Source organism: Xiphophorus couchianus, chromosome 19, assembly GCF_001444195.1.
Source record: "Xiphophorus couchianus chromosome 19, X_couchianus-1.0, whole genome shotgun sequence".
In the NCBI taxonomy this organism is placed as follows: domain Eukaryota; kingdom Metazoa; phylum Chordata; class Actinopteri; order Cyprinodontiformes; family Poeciliidae; genus Xiphophorus; species Xiphophorus couchianus.
Genome location: NC_040246.1, coordinates 14,401,417 through 14,424,243, shown reverse-complemented (window position 1 = coordinate 14,424,243; position 22,827 = coordinate 14,401,417). Strand labels below are relative to the sequence as shown.

At 38.9% G+C, this 22,827-nt stretch overlaps 1 protein-coding gene across 3 annotated transcripts in view; it reads right to left on the bottom strand.

The window, feature by feature from the left end:
- Positions 1 to 22,827, bottom strand: part of LOC114134246 (cysteine-rich motor neuron 1 protein) — a 47,769-nt gene that overhangs the window by 12,946 nt on the left and 11,996 nt on the right. For 2 of the 3 annotated variants that reach the window (XM_028000703.1, XM_028000705.1), the window contains 8 exons: positions 16,292 to 16,534; positions 11,931 to 12,110; positions 8,759 to 8,962; positions 7,839 to 7,967; positions 7,482 to 7,635; positions 4,114 to 4,235; positions 2,999 to 3,217; positions 718 to 933 (listed from right to left, as the gene is read on the bottom strand). In XM_028000703.1, coding sequence (XP_027856504.1) covers positions 718 to 933; positions 2,999 to 3,217; positions 4,114 to 4,235; positions 7,482 to 7,635; positions 7,839 to 7,967; positions 8,759 to 8,962; positions 11,931 to 12,110; positions 16,292 to 16,534 — 1,467 coding nt within the window. The remainder of the gene's footprint in view (positions 1 to 717; positions 934 to 2,998; positions 3,218 to 4,113; positions 4,236 to 7,481; positions 7,636 to 7,838; positions 7,968 to 8,758; positions 8,963 to 11,930; positions 12,111 to 16,291; positions 16,535 to 22,827) is intronic. The other variant, XM_028000704.1, reaches the window with a different exon arrangement.

Here is a 22,827-nt window from a genome sequence, read left to right as displayed (position 1 = left end):
GATCTATGGCCTTTTAATGACCATACTGAGGGGGACTCAGTCAGTATGTACAGACGCCACTGTATACATCCATTACAAGGCTTATCAGTGAGATGTGTATTATTCTCACATTCCTGGTGACCAGGCCCATACATTTATCAAAGCGAGGCCTCTGACAGTCCATTTTTGTGGGTGTAGATGCAGGGATAAGGCAGGCCGGCATTCTCGAGGAGCAGCTTTCAGATGCAGTCATGCATAGATGATTTGTGGGCCTCATTCTTGGGAGTGCATGGGAAATGTTTGTAAGTTTATAAATGTGTGAGACATTCTGAAATGTTTGGCTTCAGTTGTAAATAAAATGTGCATGTGGTATTACGTTTGCCTCAGCACTGGAGTGGTACAGATGCAGAAAGATTACAGTCTTGTCCCATCAGCAATCAGACAGTTAGACGAGTCTCTGATGTGGGCCGCTGGGTGAAAGCAGTCCACATGTTCTAGTTCTTGCCTGGAGGAGCTCTACGTAAATGCAACTGGTCTTTGCTGGTTTCTTTATGGGCCTCTGTGCTTGACATAAAACTGGCCACAAAGAGCAACATGCAAGACCCTACAAAACCACATGCTGATAGCACATCAACAGCAGCTTTAAACAACCCTGACCTGCTTCACATGGCTCTTCCTAAAGCTGTTCAACCTTGTTGTTTTCCTGAAGGGAACCCCTCCTTTCCCTTTTTTTATTACCTGGGCACATATGGCAACAGGTGTCCTTGTTTCTGATGGGTGTCTGGCAAAGCGCTGGGGGACAAACTTCCGTGTCGCACAGGACGCGTCCCTTCCTGCAGGTGCAGCGCGTGCACTCATCCAGGTTCCAGGTTTCCCCTTCCACATAAAATTCCCCTCCAGGTGCTCTGCACACCACCATGTCCATCCCATCAGGCTGGCCACTGCCGGACTCATCTAATGGAGAAAAGAAACAATTTGTTTTTCTTGTTTTCTGTATTTACCACAAACACCTTATGTCTGACCTTTAACAAACTTTTAACTGTCTCCCCCAACTACCTTGAAAATAGCTTGGCTGGACTACTTCAAGCCTCTTTCAGATACTCATTTGTTCTGATATCTACACTTCTATGTTTCAGCTAAAAATCCTCTGAAAGGTCCTGACTTGGAATGGGGAGTTGAAATTCATCAAGTCCCCATTCCCGAGGTGCATCAAGGACCAATACATCCCTGATGCACCTCGGGAGATAGTAGTAAACACACAACTAATATTAACTGCAGGGTATAAAAAGACTGAATTTGCACATATGCACAGAAGACATATCTTTCTTCGCTGTCAATGTAAATAATTTGACAAATATGTGCTGATGATGGAAGAAAACAACAAGCTTGAGGAAATATGTGAAGCTGACCAGAGTTAGCCATAACAACCTCTGATGAATCCACTGCTTTGTGAATCTCCTGAGTGAATTGTGTTAGAATGATTGTTTATATTTTTAAGCTCTCACTCTAGTTAAAAAAATTAGGGAGGAAAAAATATGTTGTGTAATCCTATTGATGTAATAGTTTTGTTAATTAATTTGACTAATGATGAAGATACCTTTGCTTACTTTTCTTAAATAAAAAGGAGTTTTGAGGAATTTTGCCTGATTTCTAATCATTGACAGCTGTATTCATAATTATGAATATGAATATATGTATTTATATTCATTAACATCATTTATATTCACAAACATCAGTAATCATTAAATCTGACATAAAGAGTAAATTACAGCTTGATTTAATCGTGATCAATCAGTTACATTTTAGCAATATCTTGACACAATGAAGGTCAGAGGCGATAAGTGCAGATCACCGTCTAATAAAAAGAAGCCTCTGGCACGGTACAGAAGTCTGTTTTTTCACACACTTAGCTCAAAACATCTTTAGTGTCTCACAGAGCAGAGCACATCTGCAAAGAGTTAGACTGTTGTCCCCTGACTAAAAAGGGTGCTTAGCAGAAAGTAGAAGACAGTCTTTCATTTCTAAATATTTGAACAGCCAGCTGAGTCACCCCTCCATAAATATCCCTTACAAGTGGGAGAGTTGTGGATATAAAAGTGTGGGTGTGGATCAGCGAGCCTTCCAGTTCCAAAAAAACACATAGAGAGTGTGACTGTGCCAAATTGAGAGGCCACGAAGTTTAAAATCTAAGAGTTGAATTATGATATGTTATTACCAGATGAGGAAAGTGTTTAGGTACAACTGCTGTTAGTGTGACCACACCAAGCAAATTGTGCTATGTTGTTGGAAAGGAAAGACTTTCATCAAACAGTTCCTCTCTTATCACAGTGTCTCTTGTAAGACTGTTATCGGAATAAAAAGACACATGTTATGTGTGTATCTGTGTTCCAAACCAAATGTATGTTTCTGGCTTCAGTAGTGATTGTTTATAATTTTTTTAAATGAGGCTACAAGCAGCTAATACTGCAACTCTGATCTTAAAAGAGACATAGAAGTTTATTACTTCATTTGTTTTAAGTATCTTTGAACTGTGGCCACATTGGGATGGTTATTTGCACAGAAGTGGATGATTATTTACAATGAAGATGGACACTAGTGCCAACTCTGCCGTTGGCTGTTCCAATAGTCAGCAGATGTTGCTTAGTGATGTCAAGACCTAATCTGGCTAATTGGTCATAAACTCTACTCTTGATATTTTAACTATTTCTATTTGCTTTACTTTGCTTCTTTTGAAGTTAATTAATTATTTTATTCATGTTTTCTAACCCTATCTTCCTTTTTTTCTTTTTAACTGCTCCTATCTATTATTTTCTTGCTGTGTAGCAACAAAATAATAGATATTTTGGTGCAACTTGCTTGATGGAAACATAGTTGACTTGATTTGATTTTGGACAACTAAAAACTTACATTGACTTTGCTGCCAGTGCAAGCTCAATATCTAATCTTATGTTGTATTTATTGCAACAAGACATTTTCATAAAGCAGAGACATGGGAATGTTTCTCACAGTGAAGCCTTACCTTCACATGTAGGACAGCATTGGTCAGACTTGACAACAGGATGAGAGCAGCTGGGCATGGGGCATGATATGAGCACACACATCTCCCGTCCAGAGAGGCAGTAGCAGTCACGGCAGCCGTCGTGCCAGCTGTCACCCTCCTCATATCTGCGACCATTGGAAGTGAGGCAGAAACTGGGCATAATGGCTGGGATGGTTGTGCTTGGAACTTGGTCAACTTCTAGAAACACAAATATACACAGTCATGATATATAGAAAGTATGACCTTTTTGATCTTGAAAGAGAAAAACATCCAAGCAGTTCATTTTCTTTTCACTTAGAGAAAAAACTGTTCTTACTGACAGCCACATAGTTGCTTCTAAGTCATTTCACTCAGTTAGACACTGCCTTGAGTATAAGATTGTTCAAATGCACCCAAAGACCTTGTTAAGAGCAAGAAATTGCCAAGTTGTCACAACACAGCTTTTAAAGTCTGAAGCAATCTGTGAACTGTTCAACTTAGGCAGATGCTTACAGGACTATTCATTTAGATTTTAGATCTGAAAAACATCAATAAATTTAAACAGGCTTCCAAAAATGTTTTCTCTTTCCTTTACGTCTCCCAAATCTAAAACAGAAGCTCATTCAGAATTTTTAACTCAGGTAAACAGAGGATTATTTACAGAAGATGTTGTTGAGTTTTTGTTTGTGTTTGTAGAAAGGAACAGCTGCTCCCACTATCCAAGAAAACCAGGAGATTAAATATTTGTAATATGCCTAAATTGGAAAAATAAACACATAGCAGGAAATGTAATCCAGCATCAATGTAGCACTTCACTTATTTCCTATTCATGTTGATCTTAAGGTAAATGAGATGGTTTTAGCAGAGACTACTAATCAAATATCCCTACATCTACATTTGCCTTTAAAAGACTCAGTAATTTATCTTATTTAAATAAATCATCAGTTGAATGAAAACAATCTAGATGCAGTAGAACCCAGAAAACTAAATATATGATGACTCCAAGTTAGATTATTTTGCATTTCTGTTATAACTTCTGGTGAGCTAAAATTTGGAGATGTTCTGTTTTTATCAGTGCTGAGATTAGATTCGGTACTGAAAGGTTACTTTAATACCTTTGCACATGCAGATGTTGCAGCCCTTCCTGTTCTGTCGATAGCCATTGCTACAGTACTTGTCGCAGGTGAAGGGAGGACATTTCACACAACGACACATTTCACAGCCATGTTTGTTCCTCCTGCAGGGTGAGACACACATTGAAGCACATGTGATCAAAAGTCTGTTACTACAATGGCAAATAAGCTATGATGTCCCACATAATTGTTTCAAAGACTGGATTTCTTCAAGATCTGTGAAGAAACATGGCCTTGTGACACATTGAAATAAGTATTCTAAAGTCACGAATAATCAACATCTGGACCAGTTTTTCTTTCTTTATACTGGTTTCTTTGGAGAATGTCAAATAAAAGTTCAACATGTGAGTTGCTTGTGGTTTGAATATCATACCAGTTCTAAAGACTCTGAAAGGGGCACTTCAAAGCCAATTCAGATGCTTTCAATTCTGCCTGTTGCCGTCTGTATTGCCCCAGAATCTCCAGTTGGTATATAAAAGTCTTAGTGAGCAGTGGACTGGTAAGAGTTAGGGTAGATTTTAAAACATTGTTGTTGACGTTACAGAAAAAGATGGTGGAAGAAGGGGGCTTCCGATGGCCAACCTGATAATATACAGTTTTACTTGAATGGAAAGTTATGAGTATAGATTTCATGCAGAGTGAGAAGCAGAATGAAATGCAGAAGCTGGAAACAGGACAGTTGGATTCTATTATCTGCCCAATAAACATGGATGGGATACAGCTTGATTTTATCAAATCACAGATAAAAGAATAAACTGTATCCACCTCTTTACCATTCACTCAGCTTTCCTCTTTATTTTTCTCTGTAGCTATAATTTTTTTATTTTGATTCTTATGCTATTTCCTTAAACCCAAATAATGACACCATTAATCTTCATCTGCCGAAATTAAACAGACTCCAAAATCTATAATGCACTGCATAAAGTGGATGCAAATCTCAGGCTCAGCAAACTGAAGACTCAATTCATGCTGAAACAGCAATAAGAGTGATAGAAACAACACTGTGAGTGGCCAGCCAGCGCCTCTCTGTACAAATACTGAGAGAGAGTGTGGCAACCTTATAGCAAGGCTTTGTTTAAAGATGGCATGTGGAATGCAAAGCAAGTCTTTGGGTTCCAGAGGGGATAGAGGTTTTTGGGGAGACACTGGAGAGGGGGGAGAGGGGGAAGCTTATTAATAGACTGCTGGCTCAGCAGAATTTCTAATGTAATGTCTGGAAAAAAGCCATTCATAGTCTGTGTTCACAATGTTGACATTTTTAACTAAGAAGGATAAATTACACATCTTCAGTCTCTGATTCGACTTTCTGGATGCTTTCTGCATAAGTATTCACAAATCTAAAAGTTTTTTTAATCACATTACTGCCACAAGTTTCAATATAATTTATTAGATGTTCTTATGACAATCAGAAATTAGTGCATAACTTTGAAGTGAAAATAAATGGATACATAACTTGTTTTCGCCAAAAGAAACACAATGAGTCAAATTTGTGTTAGTCTGTCACCTCGAATCCAAGTAAAATACTTTGAAGTTTGTGATTGTTCATCTTACAACATATGAAAAAGTTCATAAGGTACAAAAAAAGACTAGTGCAAAGAACTTTATATAAACTGGTAATTCTAGAGGCAATTCTTCAAAACACGCCTAATCCATTTTCCAGGGTTTGTTTTTCTCCTAGTTTGGATTTGAACACCAAAAAACTCAGAGGATGTCATCAAGTGATCATTATAACTTGGTTTTTGTTTTGCTTCATGGTAACTACAATCAGGAGTGTGAGAGGACAAATCTGCACTGTGAGACACACAGGCTCTCAGAGGATTTCAGACCTCTAAGGCAAGACACAAACAGCTGCTTAGGAAGGATAAAACAAAGACTTCCTGCTCTTATTTCTGCCCCCACAGGATCCTTCTCATACTTTCTTCCTTTCTTTGCAACTATATTAGGCCTGTCTTCAGCCATAGCTCCCGGATGCAAGGCTGGATATTAGAAGTAGCAAGACTATATACGTTTCTTGTAGTTGTCTTTAGTCCTGATGCAGTTTTGATCGTTGCATTGAGACAGGATGATGATTTATGAAATAAGACTAGTGCCTGGGGACTAAGCATTCTGGCACAGAGCGCTCCCAGATGTTTGATTGGGCTAAATGGGATTAGGAGGGGAAAGAGTTGCAGGGAGCTGAAAGGCTAACGTGGACCCCACAGAAACATAATCGCACTCAAAAAGAGACACATTCATTCACAGATTCAGAATCCTGGGAATGGCCACCAAGGTAGATGGGTGCTTTGATCGCAGATGCCAAATAGCTGCTGACATACTGACTAAAGAGCAAGCACAGCCTGCAAGGTAATGCTCGATAAGATTCAATAAGCACTCAACTGATTATATAAACACAGCAATTTACTGTGCACACAAGAGGTGACAGGTCTAAAACACATAAAGCATTTGATTAACATGGTTCTTAAAAAAATTTATGAAGTCCTCTCCCACACCCCGATAAAGAAAATAAAAATTTATGAAGTTCAATACCCGTAAGTTTTGAACTTATGGATTTGCTCATTGCTTTCATATGAGTTTTAGTTAGAATACTGGACTTCTGTGTAAAATTGCAACTTAGGGTCTTTTCCATTCATTTTCTGTCAACTTCCTGTACTTGACAATAAGGCCTGCTTGGAGTGACTCCCCCTCAGTTAATCTGAATGACATATTATGCTAAAAAAAGAAACGATCTATGATTTAGTTTGATTTAATTGATAGTTATTCTATGTGACTTACAAATTACTTGTATTTATCTAATGAATTAATTAATCTAATAAATGTATTACATACAATTTATATGCCTCCGATTTTAATAATTTAGATAATGTCTACATGATTAGATAGGAATAAATTAGGATAAAGTTAAAACTGATTCAGTCAGCTGGACAAATCTGGCTCATTAACACAATGCAGGCACTGACTTAATCAGTAAAATATGCATTAAAATTGTTTCTCATTTAATCAAGGGAACGCATAACAGTCAACATTTTAGCTGCATAAAGTGCTTTCAGCAGATTACAAGTTGCAGGGGCTTAGTCTTTATCAGCTGCTCATTAGTAGTTATCAATTGTCAAAACAGTTGCGAAACGTGCTTCTGGCAGATACAATCTGATGTATTGTCGGGTCAAAGTTTTCAGGTACAAAACAATGCGAAACCATAAAATAGTGAAAGTGCAAAACAACCTGCAGAGTCAACAGAAACAGATGACTTTAAACAGGCTGAAACCATGGGCCTGTTTAAACAGACGTTTAGACAGATGAGAATAGCTGGATTTGAGTGATGAGAAACCCATTGGGTAATCAGGTGAACATACACATATCCATAAGGGCAGGTCTTTGTGCAGGTCAGGGTTCGGCACTTGGGAGTGGGGATGCTGCACTCACACACCTCGCAGCCCAAATCATCCTTCTCATATCCCGACGGACATTGCAGAGAACAGTACTTTCCCAAGTCAGGACAGGAGTCATCTGAAAGAGTTGAATTAGAAAGGTCATCTTTTAAAGCTTCAGAAAAGCAAAGACATAGTGTACTATTTGGCTGTGCACATGAAGATTCCGCTGACAGAGCGAAGCATTTATCATTTTCAACAAGAAAATGATAAATGTTTATTTCAGATGTTTATTACACTAAAATCAATCCCTTGAGATTTCAAACCAAAGGTAAAACTTACTGTTGAGACACTGGCAGAGGAGGCACCCATTGTGGTCTTGTTGGAAGCCATAGGGGCATTCAATCCCTGAAAGGGAGCAATTTTCCAATGGTGGACACAGCAAAGGGCTAACTGTTTCATAGGATGGCTCTGCAAAATGAAAGAACAGTGACAGACATAGTATTATGACATAAAAATATAACTTTATCAAACATAAATGAGCATTTGTTTAAACCCCCTCTGGTGCAACATCTAATCTTTCTTTCCATCTATGATAGCTACCTATTTGCACATTTACAATGCTCTAAACAGCAATTACAGATAACTGCAGAGCAATTACACTACAGTAAGGTAGGTTACACTCTAAGATGGGATGGTACGTCTGTGTGTTACTTAGTGGCCTCCCATTAATAAGTTTAATGTGTCTGGCACTCGCAGAAGCTTCAGTCTGCCAGTTTAGATGAAAAAGCATCCCCGGGGGCTTAATGCAAATTCACGCATGGCTCCAGACTGTCTTGTGTTTGAGCCAACTTTACTGTAAATCTGCATTATAAATAAAAATAGAACAACTGAACCGTTCTTGGGACATTCTGTAGGAGGAGTGGCTCGTCGAGCTGTAATTAATTTTACAAAGAAAGAAAAGATCAACCTCAATTATGCAGCCTCCTGCTTTGAAAGCATGTCGTAACCTCATCCACACAGGTGGGTATCATTTTGGTGGGCAAGGGCAATAAAGAAATACAAAGCACCCTACAGCTTGAAGAATGCACTATGGCCTCCCCTTTAATGAGCCCATGCCGATATATTCTTTGTAGTAAAGCTGCAGGGCCACAAGAGCCTTACCCGTGTGGTATGTGGGTTAATGTGTAGCTCAGAGAATTTGGCTGTCTATTAAACTTAATAAATACGACAGGATGCTTGGTTGGAAAGCCCTCAGATACCTTCACAGAAGGGACAGCATTCTCCAGGAATTTTTACAGGGTTCTGGCAACTCTGTTTGCAGGCCATGGCTGTACAGTGTGGATCCCCATCCACACACTGACAGAATGTGCAGTCGTCTTCTTTCCACTGTTCCTCGTGGGTTCGGAGTTTGTTATTCACCCAGCAACTAGCCTTAGTGCTGTCCATCGACATCAACTCAACATCTGAGGAAGAAAAATACACATCCATTATACCTTCTGGTACAAAAGTAAAGTAAGAAAGGAACATTTTATGTACTTTTGTTTTGTGAAGTTGTGTTTTTAGTTTACTTGGGTGTCAAAATAAAACCATTTTCAGAGTTGATTCTCCATTCTCGTCTGCAGCTGATGCAGACAGTAAGAAGCAGGGAGTCCCCCGGAAGTCAATAAGATACTGAGACTTTCGTTTGAACAAGAGCCAACGACAAAGCACTCTTGAATTTGGGAAATATAAACATGAGTTTAAATGTTTGCGGTACAGCTATGTTATTACAAGTAAGGTTTTCTAAAGTGCAACACAGACAGGCTTTAAAGTTTCACAATATCTAGTCCCTGCAGAATCCACTCTAGTTTTTGGCAAATACTACAACTTCTTTGTTCAAATCTTAGTTGTGAATCCCCAAGGCCCCGGGTCAAAGGCCAAGCCAGACTTCTAATATATCAATTGTCTCTCTGAAAAAAAGAAAGTGCTTTTGTAGATTTATTCATTAGCCTTGAGTAGAAGCCATAAAGTTTTGCAACAGTTTTACAGTTAACCTGATGAGTTATTCTGCTCACTTTTAAGTAATGGATGACAGTGAAGGCAAGCTCTTAACCTTGCTTTTATTTGCCATTTTTAAACATCTTAGGCACAATCTTAATGTATGTAAATCTAAAACCATGGATATTTAAGTTTTTTTATGAAAAGAAAAGTTTAATGTGTAAGTACGAAAGACATAAAGGTAGCAGTTTACGGTGTACAAGAGCAATACTGAAATTGTGATTGCTAAAATCCCATTCAGTAGACTGAGATTGGCCTAAGCTGATTTTTATTCACTCAATGTATACCTAATGCCTTCATAAACTGTACGAGTTCTGCTTTAACAAAAATATTGATGTTTACTTTTGCACTGAATGCAAATGAAGTCAGAAGAATTGTTGGAACACGTCTGTGGTTCATTCAACTTTTGAGACGGCAAGAGAGATAAAAAAAACTGCAGTCTTGGTGTTTGATCAAACTGCTGTTTTAGTCATGCTAGTATCGCTAACTATCCATCTATTGTTTATACCCGTTTATCCTTGCACGGTTGCGGCAGGGGATATGGGTGCTGGTACCTTTCTCCAATGGTCATTGGGCTAGAGAGGGGGATACACTCTGCACAGGTTGCCAGTCTATCACAGGTCAACACAGGGCCACAGGAAAAACAACCCTGCACACACACAATCACTCCTAAGGGCAAGTTAGAGACACCAATTATCCTACTATGTGTATTTTTTAGGCTAGGACAGAATCAACGCCTGTAAGAGAAGACTGGGCAAATTCAATGCAAAAAGGCCCCAGGCCAGGACTCAAATTCAGGATCTTCTTACAGAAAGGCATCAAAGCTATACAAACTGCTAATAACAGCACTAGCCATGCTAACTTCTAAAATAAGACAGTTTATTAAGATCATGAGCATGGCTAAAGCAATAAATTGGTCTTCATTGTAAATATTATCAAAAGCCTGTTTTACATTAGCTAATCTCTCACAGACTTTAGCTATTAACAATTTAATTTTTACTTCTTAGTCATACAGCAGATGTGTTCAAAGTGCGGCCTACTGGCCATTTATGGCTCGCTGTAAAACTTTGGGTGCACCCCCCCAAGCAAACTTCTAGAATGGAGCAAAACTGGCATACAGGCATTTCATTTACACTTTTTCATTTTTCAGGGCAACATATTTTATAAATCACATCTTCTTAAAAAAATATTAGGTGCAAAAAATGTATCCCCATTGATTATGGTGCAACTAGAGCCACAAATAACCTAGGTTTTCTCAAAAGCAAATCTCACTTTTCAAATGAGACATTTTTTTAGTATGATATTGAGCAGAGTAAAGAAAAGGTACAAAACTTTCGTTTTAATAATGTTATAAAAATATACAAATATTTGTGGCCCTCAAGGGCTTTGGTCCTCATGGCAAAAAGTTTGGACACCACTGTCATACAGGGTGTTCTAAAAGAGCACTGTGTGATTAATCATTCAAAGGTTTTTGTTTATTTATGTATTGATAGCCTTTATTTGATTTTAAGTCAAATTGATTTTCTGTTAGAGCAGCATTCAAATCATCCAAAAGACTCCACATTTCAAGGTGATCCTCCAACGCTCCAACTTTTACCTTCTATCCTTTCTCATGCATTTGATTAACTGTAGGTATGCTGGCAGAGGCCAATGTAGGCTGCAATCTCTGTCCACAGGCTCCTGACTGACTATAATGTGGTTGCCAGATGCACTGCAAGACCTTTTCTTTTCCTAAGCCAAACTGGCATAGCAAAGCTGCCTACCTGGCTTTGAGTGCATGCCTCACAAATTAGACCTGCCCAAGATCTTGAACAGAAATTAAAATTCAAAAGAAGATCATGAGCATGGCTAAAGCAGTGATAGGAAAGAGATCTGAAAGATCAACTGTAGCTTATGTTCTTTAAAAGTACTTACATTTTATTCTCTTATGTAACTTTCTGAACTTGCTCATAAGGTTTAACAAAAATAGTCAGGGCAAACCAAAATAGATGTGAAAGAAAATTGGAAAAGTAGTGCCCTAAGAAGTGGGCATCTGTGTCATAATTTTATTTATCTGTAGATGTCCAGTTTACGTGGATATGTCACTAACAGAAATTGCTCTACAAAATCTCAGTTTTTCAGATCAAAAACCAAAACATTTGGTTATCACTGTAAATCCGGTTTTCAAAGTTTGCTATTTTGCAAAGCCTTTTTGAAAGTCTCAGGGTTTGTTCTCACTAAAAACTGAAGGTGAACTGGTGGTGCAAACAGAGCAGAAAATCAGCATTTTTCAAAAATACCAACATTAATTTAGAAAAGGGCCTTGGGCTCTCTCATTAGAATAATGTGATGGTTCAGCAAAATCTTGAACTAAATTGACACATTTCAGTGAAAGAATGGCTTGGGTGTGTGTACCTATGCAAACGGGGCAGCACTCGCCCTCTGGAATGTAGAACTTTTCACAGTCCAGCTCACCACACTCAGCTTTGGAGCAGAAGGAGATTCCTCCGCGGCACTGACACAGCCAGCAGGGGTCCATGCGGTATACCTCTCCTTCTGAGAACTTTTTGCCATTGAAGACACAATTTGGAGAGACTGCAAAGACAAAAATAGAGTTAGTATTAAACTAAATTTTATATAGGAAGGACAATTATCAGCACACTGGGGTTTGGGAGTAAGTACACAATACGTTGTCCTTCATGCTTAAGTCCAGCTCCTGACCACATTAGAAAAATAGTACAGTTGTCAGCAACATCTTCTTAATCAGTGAGAGGCTGTCACAACTGTGCATGAAAACAACCTATTCCTAAATAAATTATCTTGTATTATTGATTGAATTGTGCAATCCAGCACATGCAAACCTAAACTCTGATAACCACAAATTACATTTATCAGAAAATGAAAGTGGGTTTATGGTGAGGAATTTCACAGGGACCTAATAAGTGGACTCAGTCAGAATCTTTGGTAGATTCTGAGCTCAGTTCTCTGCTGACAGGTGGACTCAATCTCCGCCTTGGCCTGAATTTCTCCAACAGAATGCAAGCATTTAGAGCCTCTTCAAGAGGCATTCTGTAAACTATGAAACACAATTATCCTGAATTAATTCACCATTAGAAACCTGAATTCAGTTTCTCTACATGGTTAACAGGTACTGAGGTGTCTATCAAAATAACATCTTACCTAACATGGTATGTTTTCATCAAGACACAGATGCCTTACATTAAATTAGAATGTGGCTATTCCATGAATTCAATTTGAAAATTAATTACAGAAAGAGTGTTTATTTCTGTTACAGATAATGATTATGGCTTTTAGCTGATGAAAACCTTTCAGTTTCTCATAAAATATGAATATTACACAAGACCAATGGCTCTTTCCATTGGTCATGTGTTGAGTCTAGTGTCTTTAACCTTTTTCTAGACAATATCCCATAGGTTTTCTAGTCAGTGAAGCTCAGTGTTACCAAGATCATTACACATTTTGCTATGTTTGGCAGTGTGGTCAAGTAAAATGTCCAGCTGGAAAGTAAAAGCCGCATCTAAATAAAGTTTGGAGAAACCTAACACTAGATCACAAGCAACTTGAGCTCTTTTTTGAGATCATCATTTTCAATCTACAAGCTACATATGTTCTTTACACCTCACAATCAGCTGAAAGGACCTGACATGAAGTTGATCCTCCGATATTGTATCTTTAATACACCTGGGGAGTAAGTCCTTAAGCCATAGAGACTATGAACTGGTTGACTGGTTGCATTGAGAAAAGTTATGATCAAGCAATCGAATACAGGACAAAATCACCAGCAAAGTCATGAACTTTGAAGACTAAGCAACAGTCTGGTCTCTGGTTCTAGAATGGCTTGTTAAAACAAATGTAACAATTATAACTCCTCTTCTATATAGGAGGGTTGCTTCATGGACTTCTCAAAGCAGGGGCTATGCATGTTGCTTGTGTACATTTTTCTAAATAACTGTTTCCTCCCACCTAACTTTCCATTAAGATGCTTAGTAGCCAGCTTTCTTTAACAATAACCTTTGTGTTACACCCTTCTTAAGTAAGGGTCAATCACTGTCTGCTAGATCAGTGGTGTCTTGGATAGTGTAGATCAAAACATAAAATCTCTAGATTAATATCCTTTTAATGATGATGTAAAATAATTCATCATGGGAATTAACAGAAATTAATATCTTTCTCTCAATGTGCAGTGAGTTTTTGAATAGAATTACTGAATTTCACTTTTTTGAAGATACTTTAATTTATTAATATGCACATGTATGTGAGAAAGTGTTACAGAAGACAACCTACTGTCTTAAGGTAACATTTCTTGAACTGATGTGGGAGTCTTTTGTAGTCATAAATGAGATCAGAGGTCATGCCTGCATCTGTACACCATACCTTTAGGCGGATAATCAAAAGCCTCCTCGCCAAATGACCCCATGCCTCCCGACAACCAGCACTGCGCTCCTAATACGAAGCAGGTGGGAGTTGAAAGTAAAGCAGGGGATTTGTTGATCTTTTATTACTCTCCTTGTCCATTTTTCACCCTTCTCTTCCCTTTCATTCTCCGTTCCTTTTATCCCACTTATGTGTGCATCAGAACAGACCAGAGAAAATGCAATAAGTGCTTCAGACCGGCTAAATCAAAAGGGAAGGCAATGGCTTTTTAACGCTCAGAGAAGCAATAGGAAGTCACTTTAAGGGGACGCTCACATGTGATTTCCTGAGCTTTTGTTAATGGTAATCCCTTAAATAACATGTGGAGCAGAGTTTAAATTCCAGTCGTGCTTTATGGTGTTCATCCTTCAATAAATTGATATGAGGATTTGATGTGGAGATAGATGGACTCGAAAACAATGAGCAGAAGTCTATCTAAAATCATGACAGTGGTGAGACCAAAACATTGTTTTTTCATAAAAAATAAATAGTGGATGGGAAATTTAACTTCTATCTTTAATGCATCTTAAAATCTTTTGAGGACAGTTGTTGGCTGCATGCTCAAAACAAGATCAAGTCTTCCATGGTGATCTCAGCCTCGTTGCTTAACATCAGAATGAATCTTATCATCATGTGCAATGTGAGTAAAGTCTGACATCATGGACATTTTCTGTGAATGTGCCAATCAGAGTGTTAAGGAACAGCAGTTAAACAGGATCATCTGTGACATCATGTTATTGGTCCAGAACAGTGTTGGAAGTTTTAGAAACTACAATAGTTGTTCAGTCAGTAGAAGAATACCTTCCATTGTTTATTGAAGCCAAAATTCACTAAGTGCATTTGGTAATTGCACACACTCATCCTGGCTAAAAATGAGCCCCTTGACCCAGCCATGGAAACAATCCAATCGTTCCATACCACTAACGGAAATACAATACAGGGTGTGCTAAAATGTCTTTCATTGGAGGATGGTGTCTCAAGTGATTTAGTCATGCTGTGTCAATGTTGCTTCAGAAAATTTACAGAGGGGACTCTGTCTGTGCTTTTGTCCACTTCCCTTTCTGTGGAGCTTTCTGACACTGCAGGCAGTCATGCAGGGTCTAACGGACAGTAGAAGCAACACAAAAGGCATCAAGCCCCAGGTCCAAAAAGCAGCGGACACTTGTTATCAAAACACTGATCCTGTGGCCCCCACGGCTGCCATTCAGCCCCCGCCGGCATGCCGGACTCGATTACCCTCCCCACTGGCAGACTGGAGCACATAAAAAGCATTCCCATCAATGAACTGTTGAACCTTTTCCCCTCTGGATGTGTGACCAGACAGGAACCCTTTGACATTGCACTCCTGTTCAGAAAATTCATAGCCTAAGCACTTTTCTGGTCACCAGGCTTGTTAAGTCTATTAATTCCAGGACACGGCACACATTTATACATCTGGATGAGTCAGAATGGGAACTTGTTCTGTTGGTAAAACACTGAATATTTGTTGGGCGGGCAGAGTAAACAGGCCAGTACCGCAGGTCCCCTCCCTGCTGGCACTCCTGATTGCCTGTGCTCTACAAAACTCAAGATTTTAGAACTGTAGTTTTCTTTTCCCCCTGTTACTGTATCATTTTTCCCCTTTTATGTCCCATCTCTTTAGGTTATTTGAAAAAAATTCCAAGTCTCTAAAGTAATAGGTCAGGTAATAGGTAAAAGCCAACATTGCTGTTTTCATTCTTTTACACATGATATGACTCTTTTTTTCTACATACATGGTCAACAAGCACAAAACAATCTGGACTACACAGCGGTCCAGATTGTGACCACTGTGATGTCCGCTGAGAGTCCTGGTGGACCCAAGTGGACCACTACAGATGACAAAATTAATGTCACATGCAGGCTTTGTTCTCCCATAGCTTCTGTTTTTAGAATGTGTTTCTAACAGAAAGGCTATTGCCGACACACTGCCTCCCTTTTTGATATTTGACTGGTGGAAATCCAGTTTATTCTTTTCCCCTGGCCATTAGTTTAAAATACCCAGTATAATCTAGGTTGTACAAAATGAACATGAAAAATGAGCTATCTACAGCTGGTAAGGTATTGGCTACTTATATCCTTCTAACAGAATCTTACTTAGAAAATTCTGAACTATTTCTTATAAACTCTGGGGGAAATTGACTCAGCACTCCTAACACTTCCCATCTAATCAGCAACTTTCCTTTTTTCTATTCAGCAGGGGAAAGCCTCATGCAGGGGGGAATAATTACCTCCAGATCAATGAAGTACCTCCCACCAACTGTGCAACTGCTTCTGTGAAGGAGAGCAATCAAAGTGTGTGGTATGTACTTCAGTGGAATTACCTTTCTGGCACTCAAAGACGTCACAGCAGTCTCCTGGCCGACCGCTAGCCAGACTGATCAGAACAGCGTGCTGGCCGCTTGGACAGTGGGTTTTGTTGCAAGCACGGAAATCACATGTGCACTGGGGCGGCATGGAGGGGCAGCACCCAGCAGGAGGCGTGTAGCTCTTGGTCAAGACCGACCCTTTAGGGCAAGAGGGCAGCTGCAGGGCAGGACATGTCACCCCAGCACACCTCAGCTCCTCTGAAAAACAAAAAAAAAAAACATGACTTATGTTAACATTATAAATGTGTGTAATACCATTTTCTGGAGCTCTGGGCTCTGACAGTACAAACACTGTTCTCGTCGAGGAAGAGGTGGAGACTGCTTCCACCATGTGAGAGTGCAAATCTGCAAGACAGCTGGCTGGTTGCAGTGTCAGTTGAGTCACTTCAGAAAGGTGCTGCTGCAGAACTCTGCACGCAGTCATCAGATCCTCACTTCAGTCCAGGGCAACTTTTACTGCAACCTGTCAGGAAAGTGAGAGCACAGGCAGCTCTCTCTGGACATGACACAGCACTCCACAGGTCCTGTCGACGCGACTCTGATCCCACTCTCCTTGGCTCGTATTGCCCACAATCCAAACAGTTTCTCATGCTCTAAAACCCAGTCATTAATAGCAGCCAACCTTGAACAGAGCTTTGCTTCATAGCAGTTTAAAGACTCTCCTTCACTTAGCATACCAGGCTGCGTTTGTCTATTCATCTGCAGAGACAATATAATGGCTCTGATAGCCATTTTGGGGGGGAATGTAGTGTGCAGCCAATATGGGCGGGGGGCTCAGTAGTGTATTTTGGAACCTTTTCAGGAAAATAAAAGTAGCACCCTCTTTTTTCAGATATTGCTTGAGAACAGTTGTACGCTTCCAAAACAAGGCATTACTTAACCTGAAGGGACATGCTTATTTTGGTTCTCTCTGTTACTGTAATGTTACCAGGAGACATAGAGAGGTTGAAAGCAGATTGATGCTCCAACTGTAACCAATCAGTCTTTCCTCATTTCCTGTTGCAAATACTGGCAACATTTAAGCCACTTTTGCCACTATGAGCAGTGATCATGGATAACAATGAGCACAGACCTGCACCTCCAGTGAAAAATAATAATAATAACAAAAAAAAAACATGACATTGACAGAAGAAACATGTGAACAAATGATTGCACTAAGTCAAACCGAACTGTTTATGATTTTGTTATGAGAAATGCTTGACAATCTTTGCATACATCTGGTTTTTGAGGAGAGGAAATTAAACAGGCTCGAGGTTGCGTAACACTGCTTGGGGTTGTGGTTTTGTAAAGTTTCCAGAGTTTTGTTGTAGGCCTTCCTAAGACAACAGTCTTTTATGATGTGTCTCAAAAGACAGGTAAGCAGGTGGTTTGCTGCTCTATGCTGCATATAGCCAAAGAAAACTCAAGTCACTTTCTCTGGCATATCGTTGAGAAGGACCCTAGAAACTGTATGACTAAGGGTTTTTAAACCTTGAAGACATACCTTGTATTTTTTTAAAGTGGATTTTTGTGATTTTGTTATTGGTAGCAGTTAATCATTTCAGTAGTTAAGTAGTTTTTAATAGCAATTAATCACAAATAATCACAAATAACCAATATAGGTTTTAATCCTAAAACCTATATTGACAAAATAAGCCTAACCCTTTTCAATTCAGAAACCGTTTTTGCTGCTAAAGTATAGATGAAAAGTGGTATTATACCCATTCAGCTTCCAAGTGTTTAGGAACCTCTTATAATTTATGCAACTTCATATTTGCTTCTTTGTATTTGCAAAAATACAAAAGAAGCAGTTTGTGCTGCTCCAATATGTTTTGCATTGAGATGGTATTTTGTGAAAGGTGTGAATGCATAGTGATTGATTAACCTCTACTATAGCATTGAATCCCTTCAATTTGACTTGCCTTAAATTTCTCAAATGAAACTTTTTAAACTAACTTGTTGCAAAGTCATGTCGAAGAATAATTACTATCCCTTTCATAAGTATAATCAGTGGAACTTCTTTAGTTTCCACACTATAACCCTCTGTGGTTCTAGCGACTGGAAATGTTGCAAAATTATCAAAAGTGTTTTTCTTGAACATGATGTAAAATTACTTCACTTCTTTTAGCCAGCTGACTGCCAGTGTCAAAAGACTCTGGTGGTGGCCACATTGCATTACCCTGTGCTCCAAACAGCCGGAGAAATATTCAATCACTCTGGTACTCACTCTGGAATCTCTTTGAAATTACTTTTTAACTATAGTCATTTTTATTGCGATTTTGAGACTCAAAACTTTTTTATTCTTCATTAAATGTCAAAAGCCTTTAAGAAATCATTTCAAAAAATAGTCTACTCTCCTGCAATGCGGTTACCTGCCTGACCTCAAGTAAAGAGGTCCTTTGATTTGGTGGGTGGAGGGATCTGATGGCTGAAATTGAGAAGAAGCAAAACGTTCAGGTTTTCTGGCTCTGGATGAATACAGCAGGAGTGTGAAGTATCTGTACTGTACTGTTTACTCAGGCAACCTGGGAACAGTGAACAGAGCTACAAAGCTCTCATTGATAAACTCAGTTACTAAATGGTGTCATAGCAAAAGGAGGGAAACCCCCAGAATCAACGTTAGGCTACAACACTTTCCAGGGTTTTTGGCCAATTTTCTAGACTGAAATTAAATATACTTGGAACTGCTGATTGCCCGGTGTTTTACATAAAAATAACGTCTAACACAGTCCACTGCTGCTCAGTTGAACCAATTTTGCATTAGAAAGAAAGCTCCAAGCTTTTAAAAATCCACAGAAAACACTTTCTCTGTATTGTGTGTGACTCAGAGGAGGCTGATTACTCTTTGAATTGCGATAATGGCTGGGGTTAGAGAGTGCTGGGAAAAGCAGCTGGCAGACACGCCATTGTCATTTAAATGAACAGAATTGTATCCTTCTGTGGAAATGCTCCAACCCTTGCAGGTCTAATTAATATATGTTTTAGCTGGAATATTTTTAAACACAATAGGCAGGCACAGAGGTTGGAAAGAGTCAGCAGCAAATGGATTTTATGCTGCAGCTTTTGTGTTCTATCTCAATGCATAAATGGCTGTAATTAGTGAGTCAGCGACCACAGACTGAATCTTTGTAATACAATGGTGGCAATAATCCAACTTGTACAAACATAAATGAATAGATTTTGTATGCTTGATCATTTCCATATGCATATTAAGCAGATGTTCTATTTTTTGGAAAATCTAGAAAAAGTGGAATATGAAAACTATCTTGCAACCACAGATTGATCTCTTATGTAAACACAGTTTATTTCTGGCATCTCCACAGCCCATTGAAGAAGCAAAAATCCTTCACTCTAAATAGCTTATTTTGCTTCATGCTGGGCACAAGGAGCTCAGTCTTTTTCTCAAAGCAGAGCAACTCAACCGGGCAGAGGAGGCTCCGTTGACAGCCTGAGTTTACTCATGGAAAAAGTGCACAATGTGAGTTCTGTTCACCTACTGACTTTGGAAACAAATCAATGGAGAACAAAGCCCTCTCAGTCCAGCTGCCTTCCGTGGGTTCCTGGTCTATCCTCAGGTTTTATAAAGTTGCCCCACAAGGGACACATCGGGCCGTCTCTCAAATTAAGTTGAGGGGGCATGGCCCCATGCCCACCAACAGTTACAACTGAGAAAATCTGTTTTGTTCAACCTGTACTTTCGTACATGTAAGAGGAAGCTGACTTGGACGGATTCAGGGCAAAAGGCAGAGGCAGGGTCATCAGGTAAAAGTTTAGTGAAGATTTCAGAGCTCCAGTAGAGGCTGGAGGAAACTTGGAGCATGCAGAAGCTGGCATCTCTGCATTTCTTTCCTTAATGACTTCTGTTGGTGGAAGTTATTCAACCAAAAGTAATGTGCTACTTCTAAGGATTGCCACTTCACACCCAGTATGGTTTCCAGTTTAAATCTCAAAAAGTCCTCTCAGTGCACAAGATCTGCCAGGAAGTTTTTCTTCGACTGTTGGAAATTGTACATGTTGGATTAATTTCATGCAAGTATCAATTTTCTAGAGACTAGGTTTTGTGCTTTATAAACTTTATTGTTTCAGTGTTGCAATAGATCTTTTTGTCAGTTGTTTGTATAGTGCAGTGAAGTTTAATATAAAACATTTATGATGTAATGAAGGTGTTCAATAAGAAATAATTCAAGGTCCAATACATATGTTCTTAATGGGACATGAATCTGACAAGGTTTCTGCTAAGGAACTTAGTTTTCATAGATGCTCCTGGAGGATTTCTTGATCCCGCACTATAAAACCCACTAACGACACCCATGTCCTCATGGACCCATAGGGCAACATGCAAGCGTTTGAGTGTGACAGTTAAGGGGTTAATAATGGCAGTGTTTTAGGCAAAATAGTAAAAAAAAACCCCACTCCGTTAAACAAAATGATCTCATGATGCTTCCATGTCGACATGACACTGTACTCATGGTAATGTTTACCTTTTCTTCTCATAACAGTCCATTCTCCAGATGTCCTATAAGGGACTTTATTTGAGAAAATCCCTCAATCCATTGAGAAAATCCCTCTATCCATTGAGAAAATCCCTCTATCCAGTCCAATCCTACTACTAACTGAAAAATATTATTCTGTCCTTGAAGTTTTTCTTGGAGATAAGAGTCTGCCCTTCTTGGCACTAGGTCAGCTTTGGAATATTTTATTGTGCATATAGCAACACTTACACCTGCATGCTTCCATTGCTGAGGAGACAGTCTTGGGATTTGCTGAACTTTCTTGGGTGCCCTAAAGCTTTCACAAGAATTAGATGTTTTTTCTTAGGGATACCAAATTTGAGCTTCACTAAAAACTAAATTTGCACTGTGTTGTGCTGTCTCAATTAATGCTTGATGCCTTTCACATTAGCCATTTTCTGAAGTGCCCAGGATCATCTATTGTGATCTATGCCAAACAAAGATGTTCCTAGAGCTGTCTAGGCAAGATACTAACTGCTTGTAATATTTTAACAGGCAAATAACTTCATATTTAAGAAGCAGGAACTCCACTACCTTTAGCAAAAAATAGTTCATGCCATGATGGTTGCACAGGAATAACCTGACCTTAACCAGTGAATGAATGAATGAATGAATGAATGAATGAATGAATGAATGAATGAAAAAGACATGGACATTGAGATATTCCCATCAATTCACGCCTGTGTGTGCCCAGTAGCAGTACATTCCAGAGAAACAGCTCCTTGCTCTCAGATGGCACATAACTAGACCAGGGATGAGGAGTTTTCAAGCAAGACAGCCAGACAGTTGCAACACCATGTATGGTTTTGTCTGACACAAAATGCATGGGATAAAGCTTTGGCAAGGCTGCTGGAGGGAGTGTAAAGAGCTCAGGGCTGGTCAACTCCAATATTTTTAGGGCATACTATTCTATCCAGTCGCCTTCCGGGGGTAAAGCATCAGTCACATTAGAAAGTTTGAACTGTTCTTTTAGTGTAGCATTCAAGGAATAGTTTTTGAAAACAATAGTCCCTTTTGCTGGTCCCCTTATTAAACTCATGTAATAGAACATAAACAATTGCTCAATGAGGATGCACACAAAGTATTAGAGAGCCACACCAAACAGCAATCACGTGTTGTTTTTCAGACTAAACCCTTATGTGTCGCAAATGTAGAAAACAACTCTACGAGAGGCCTTGGCTTGCAGACAGCTGTTTGATAAATTGTGGAAGAGGCAGTTATGTGGTGCATGTTTTGGCTATGGGATCTTTTTTCCTTGCAGAGAAAAAGGGAAAATAATGAAAATAAAAGATTTCGGTCAGAGAGCGACAGGAAATGGTTGAAGCTCAGCTGGGGAACTTGTAAAATGTTGTTGGCTGAAAAATAGAGAATACCAGGTGGTGATAAAAGTAGCAAAACTAATAATTACAAAGATTAATATGACAGAAAGACTGGAGAGTTATTGTGGGTTTTCTGGCTGCTCTTTTCAGTTCAAACTTGCATGTATTGGTTAGTGGCTGATAATAAAGTAGATTGACTGAAAGCCAAAAATGGGAGATTTATTTTTCTCTCAATAGCCACACAGAAGCGATTCTCCCTTTTTTGTATCACTCTAATCTTATACTGTGCCTTTCAAGAGAACTTTCCAAAGTCTTTGTTGATGTAATTGCAAATTTCAACGTTTTATTTTGAATTTTATGTTGTAGATTATTGGTAATGTACAATTTAAAAAAGATTAATAATAAATAATTATGAAGTAGAATTTTTTTTGTAGTTTTTAAGGTTTTTTGCAAAGAAAAATTTAAGATCTTTGTATTTCTACTCATACCCTTTCATACCCCTTCAATCTGATACATGTAAATAAAAGTTTAGCTGTATCAGTTTACATATGTTTATTTGCTGACTCATGCTTTTTACATTAGCTAAATATGACTGTGTGGTGAAGCCAACTAAAAATGATTAAATGCATTTTTTGACAGATAAATCTTGTCGTCTGTCTGTGTTTAACCAAAATTCACTAGA